Raw genomic sequence first — 5,652 nt, 5'->3', positions numbered from 1 at the left:
TCGGTAAATTCTAAAATTTTTGTGTTACAAATCGTTTGACTTTCGCTATTTTTCCGACGAGTTCGACAAACGCCCACGCGACTAAGCCACCGGTACCAGCGTTCACACCATCATTTTTCTTTTTGTCATTGCGTACTAAGACCTCTGTAGAACCGCCATCCTTGTTACAAATGACTCGAAATTTTGTGTCAGTATCTCCCGGTCTATTAGGTACTTTATCTTCACAGTTTCGCATTGAGGATTTGGCATTGTTATAAGGTGATAAATTTGTCAACACATGCTTATGAGGATCAAATAAATAAGCGTAGAAAACAAAATAACGTTTTACTTAAAATCGGTTGTATTTACATTTCGTCCATTGTAGAAAAATCAATGTGTTCAACATCACAAATAAATAAATCGTACTAAGGTATTCACATTAGCCGTACATCGTACACAATATGCGACAGCTCAATCTTACCATAAAACGAAAGGCGGGACGACGGGATTAATTATAAAATTTCATTTATATTTCAATTTATTTCCAATTTTATTTCAATGTCATTTATTAATTATTAACGTAGGTATTCATAATTTCTCCATTTGGTATAAAACGCCAACGGAGAGGAATTCACTAAAGCTGCATGGTTCGATTCACACCGCGTTCTCTTCTAGATGCCAGGTGTCAGGTAAAAAAAATATAACCATTTGCGATCTGTTATTGTTTAATCGTCCGGCATCCAGCTAGAGACGACAACGTGAACGCCGAGCAAAATATCTGCTTGTTATACATGATAGAAACGACGCTCGGGCGACAGTGTACGGCTTTGTGATACATCGTCCGCCGAGCCGCCACGAGCCGGCGAGCGATGGATCGCGCTCAATGGGTGATTTTCCACGAGCGGCCGACGCGTTGCCGTGGCTTGGTAAGTGTCGGTCGCGACAGACGCCAGCGGGGCGGGGGCGCGGGCGTGCGGGGACCCAAGCCGGTGCGCGGCAAATCGAACGAGGCCACGCGCTCCGCGGGGGGAGACGCTGACGCTTCTAGCCGCGCACCCCCCCGCCGGCTCCCGTTGCGTCCCCTCGTAAATTATAACGTACCAACCTACATACTAACTTGTTAACCTAGGAATCTCTTATTCCATTCTTCGAAACATTCAAATACCGAACCAAAGGTATTATCATCCTAATTAAATATGGACAAAATTACAGGCCGGTTTTAGGTATGAAGGCTCGCTATCGCAGCGCGGCGACCGTCGCGCTCTCTTTATCAGTCGTTAGGGGAGCGAGCGGCGGGCGCGCGATGTGCACAAGATAATGGCAAAATTGTGATGTTTTTCTAATAAAGCATTCGTATGGAATACGTACGAGAAGAAGTTTGTGGCGGCTAAAGTATTTATGTACTCTGTCGCAACTCTAAACTCCTTGGACTCATTTCTCAAGATATACAGCGCAAATAATTTATAATTCATTATTCGTTCCGCAGAGTTTTAAGACTGACGCCAGAGCGAGGGTGACTGGGGTGATCTGATTAGGTAAAAAATTAAAACCAGATGAACTTGCATGCGATAATCACACTATTTTACATTATTATAAATCTCAGGCTTCACTTACGCTAAATATGTACACACAAACTCTCATCAACAACAATAAAATGAAGGATTGAGCTTTGTGACTTAATCGCTTAATCTATTAAAAATAGTCACGCGGGTATACTTCGGTTTAGGATAAAGCTGTAACTGTAGAAAAATATCACAACTTCGCCATTCGGGCTCACAGGTTAACCTAAATACAGAATGGATTCACTTAGAAATTAAGTTTACTTTCAAAAACACATTTGTACATTTTATGACAAAATTCAACAGCATTCTACTAAGTCTTAAAAATATTTGTTGCAACCAGTCCTAAAAATAATGATACAGCATCAGTACCGAACTTAAACGTGGTAAAAAATTGAAAATCTGCACTGGATTTAGACTTAATTACATTCTTGTCATTTAAACAGAGGTGCACCCGTTTTAGGTGGGAGCGTAGGCCCCGAGTGTTCTCAACTGGGCTGGTGGTACGCTGTCGCTTGTCAGTTGGGGCGAGACGAGGCCAGAACCGGGCGTCACATGCACTGATAACTACACTGTGACATTGTCCTTAAAAAGAAGCACGAGACGTATTACGCGTCATCCTCTTCTTGTTCATCAACTAGCTCCTCTTCAACTTCTTCATCTGTAACAAACAAATTTGCTATATCTTGTGCCTTATATAAACTCACTAGCAAACAACGGGCGAAATCCGTTTCGCCACCAGAGACACGTCCTTTTCTTTGCTATAAACCTCACGGAGCCCGAGACCTTTCCAACGAATGCAAAACCGTGGAAATCGGTTCGTGCATTCTGGAGTTATAGCGTCAGGAAGGAAAACCCGACTTATTTTTATATAGATTTGAAAAAAAAAAACTGATAAAGTGGAATCGAAAACAAAAAAGCTACCGCCGACATGAACTATAAATTTAAAATTTTGACGCTAGGAAGCAATAATGAAGGGAATAAGATAGTAGTGTGCGTCAATAAACGACACGCGATGTGCGTGTAACTTAAGAATGTAATAGGGGCTAAGTCTAGACGAATCGTGAACTTGGTAGGTTTCAATGGCTATTGTAAACGTCTACATATTTAAAAACTCGTGTTTATCTAATTTAAATAAACTATATTAATCAATGTAATTTCAGAACATGTCTTATCGCACACAAAACATAAATATGTACACATAAGCAAAATATCATTTCGTGAACATAATATATCCTCCTTATCAACACGATATATTTTTGGCGGCATCGAGTAAATAGTAACATTACGATAAAATTTCAGGTTATTCCTACCTTCGAGATCGTCATCCTCTCCTTCGATTTCCTCCTCGTCTTCTTCGCCTTCCTCTCCCTCCACTTCCTCATCATCATCTTCGCCCTCTTCACCCTCTCCTTCTAGATCCTCATCTTCACTGTGCGGCTCGTCTTCACCACCCCCGCCATTTTCTTCCTTTCGCGCCTTTTTCGCTTCTGTCGCTTTATCCTATGAACAATTTTTATTTACATAACATACATGTAGGTATGAAACAAAATTGTCTTTAATAATAAAATACAATTGTGCAAATAATCCTGGCTATCGGCCAATTTTCACATTGAAAGCGACGCTTCACTTAGATTCATAGACAAAAATGCGCCGGCTTACGTGCAAGATAATGAAAGGCAGGTGACAAAGATTCTTAACAATAAAGAAGCGTGGGTAATAAGTATGGAACGGGACAGAATAATATAGGCGGGCTTGCGTAGAGCCTATTTTCCCTTGGCAACATGAAAGGAAGACGGCCACCCGTGCTCAACATGAGCAGTGACGTAGAACGTTTACAAACCGCCAAAATGACACAGACTCAAACTTTCTTTATGTGAACACCCAAATTGTTATAACAACATCTATACATATTGAAAATAGTAAAATAAACAATGACTTTCATTAAAGATAGGTACATACTCAACATTTTAATGCACACGAGGCATGTTGGCTCGAAACTAGGTTACGCTCCACGAAGAAGACTGTTATTGATTAGATAAAAATAATATTTATTTTTATACTTTCCGTGCCTCATAGATTGAGGTACCTATGATGAGAAACAAAGGAAGTATGAAATACTTTTAAACACCTACATGCAAATAAGCCGGGTCATTGACTAGTTTATACGACGCTTTTAAGTGTTGTTAATTTAATGCAGTGTTCATTATTCAACGCCAAGAATTATGAAAAGTATTTATTTCAAAATAATATTACTAGTCTACTTACTAGATTATTTTAATACCTATACCTACATTTTACTGGTTTTATCTATGACAGTCCGGCATCTACAATGACATTCACGCGCCGGCCATGTTTCCACATAGTTAGCGTCACGCTACGTACAATCGAGCCAGGCAATACAACTATTCAAAAATAACTTGCTATAAAATCGATATTAAGCACACGAATCATTTGAAGGTTTTCATAGATCAATGTAAAACATTTTTATTAACAATTATATCAATGAGGACATGAGCGTACGTTCTCGCGCCATGTTTTTTTTCTGCCAAGGTCATGCCTCCGTATTGAAAACGAGTAAACAAAACCGAAACTATACCGAGTAATACGAATAAGTGTAGATACAGCATAATTAGTATAATTTTCATATATAATAAAATTTGAAAACAAATCTTGACTGACTCATCGATTACCTCATGCCGCTTAAACGCATAGAAATTCTATCCAGAAATAAGCCGGTACATCGCGATTCTTATTTGAGCGGCAAAACGTAATAGCTACTACAATCACTATTACACATAAAATATTTTTTATGTGAGGAGATTATGACGGTTAACCTATTTTATAATGTTCAATAAAATGGCGAGCTTCAAAAATGAATACATACTGTTTGACATGTGCACTCACCTCTGCTGCCCTTTTGGCTCCTTTCAGGTCACTTTTAGCGTCTCCTGATTTCTCATCTCCGACCTTGTCTACGGCCACTTCACTGTTATTTTCATTGGAGCTCATGATTGTTCTGATTTTTTATTAATTACTTATATTAATAAGAGTTAAGTATACGGTTACTCCAAACCGACGCGCGACTGACTGATCGAGTGAACGGGCGGCGAGACGGAGACGAGTTTGAAATCGAAGATGGCGCGGGCTTCTACACGCCTCGCTTCTGATTGGTTGAGCGTGGCGGCCATTGGAAATTTGTAATCGGCATGTGGACAATCGTTTTAAAAATTAAAACTATAAACGATGGCTCATTTGTGCAAGAAGATGGTACTAGATAATTTTAAAACGCTTAAAGCTTCTCAGAATAGTAAATTCTATAATGCAAGAAATGCAATTTTGGTTAAAAATGAGTTTCATGGGTTCGTAGTAATAAATTGTTCCAACTTGTTCCACTACGTGGCGTTGAACAGACGTCATAAGTCATTTTGAAATAGCGGGAAAGTAAAATCTGACATTTTAGCAATCAATAGGTGAGGCAGGAGGCTAGAAAATTAAATATTTTGAATACTTACATATTTAATTTATTATAGTTGATATACATATTTCAATAAAGTATGGGCTTTAGAGCGTTGAATATTTTATCTTTTTGATACATAATTATGGAACTTTAGATATTGTGTAAGTACCTGTTAAATAAATAAATTGGAAAATGATAATATTTTTGAAGAATCTTTATTTTTTTCTAACTAAATAATTCTTACTTAACACGTTTCTATGGAATTATAGGGGGAACCTTGTATACCTGCCGTGGATTATATCATTATAATATTATATTATGTACCTAACAACTTTTTCTACACTTGAAAAACAGCACCTAGGTAGGTAAGTACTAAGTAAGTACCAGTGGATTTTATCTTTGTTATTTAATTTTAATACATACGAGATAAAATTGTTATATTCAAACATAATAAGTTACCTACTAATAAAACAAAAATATGCCCAAGTACTTTAAATAAATGAAAAGAATTAAAAAGAAACATTGGCCTGCAGATGACAGATCCCTGACCTGAAGATCATAATATTTATAGTTAACATTTTTAGTAAACTCCTCTTATTTTTAAAATTGATCTACTAAAATTTATAATCATTTTAGTTATATTAAGGTTGGGTC

At 37.7% G+C, this 5,652-nt stretch overlaps 1 protein-coding gene across 1 annotated transcript; it reads right to left on the bottom strand.

Annotated features, from left to right (window-relative positions):
- Positions 1-309: 309 nt before the first annotated feature.
- LOC149909195 (uncharacterized) lies at positions 310-4,660 on the bottom strand. The gene is made up of 3 exons (XM_090101421.1): positions 4,446-4,660; positions 2,852-3,041; positions 310-2,199 (listed from the first exon to the last, which is right to left on the bottom strand). Exons 1-3 carry the CDS (start codon positions 4,548-4,550, stop codon positions 2,147-2,149), a joined length of 348 nt encoding a protein of 115 aa, XP_089957547.1. The 5' UTR covers positions 4,551-4,660; the 3' UTR covers positions 310-2,146.
- Positions 4,661-5,652: the final 992 nt, after the last annotated feature.

The sequence above is a fragment of the Colias eurytheme genome, chromosome 4 (genome assembly GCF_061535395.1).
Source record: "Colias eurytheme isolate Ceu_HAF_F1 chromosome 4, ilColEury1 Martin Lab GWU primary, whole genome shotgun sequence".
NCBI lineage: Eukaryota > Metazoa > Arthropoda > Insecta > Lepidoptera > Pieridae > Colias > Colias eurytheme.
This window is presented reverse-complemented; position numbering and strand designations above follow the sequence as displayed.

Excerpts from the sequence above, each read along its gene's own strand:
- LOC149909195 (XM_090101421.1), bottom strand. The coding sequence starts at position 4,550 with ATGAGCTCCAATGAAAATAACAGTGAAGTGGCCGTAGACAAGGTCGGA. Across the intron at positions 3,042-4,445 it reads GAGCCAAAAGGGCAGCAGAG|GATAAAGCGACAGAAGCGAA; the intron begins GTGAGTGCACAT and ends AATTGTTCATAG. Across the intron at positions 2,200-2,851 it reads AGAGGATGACGATCTCGAAG|ATGAAGAAGTTGAAGAGGAG; the intron begins GTAGGAATAACC and ends TGTTTGTTACAG.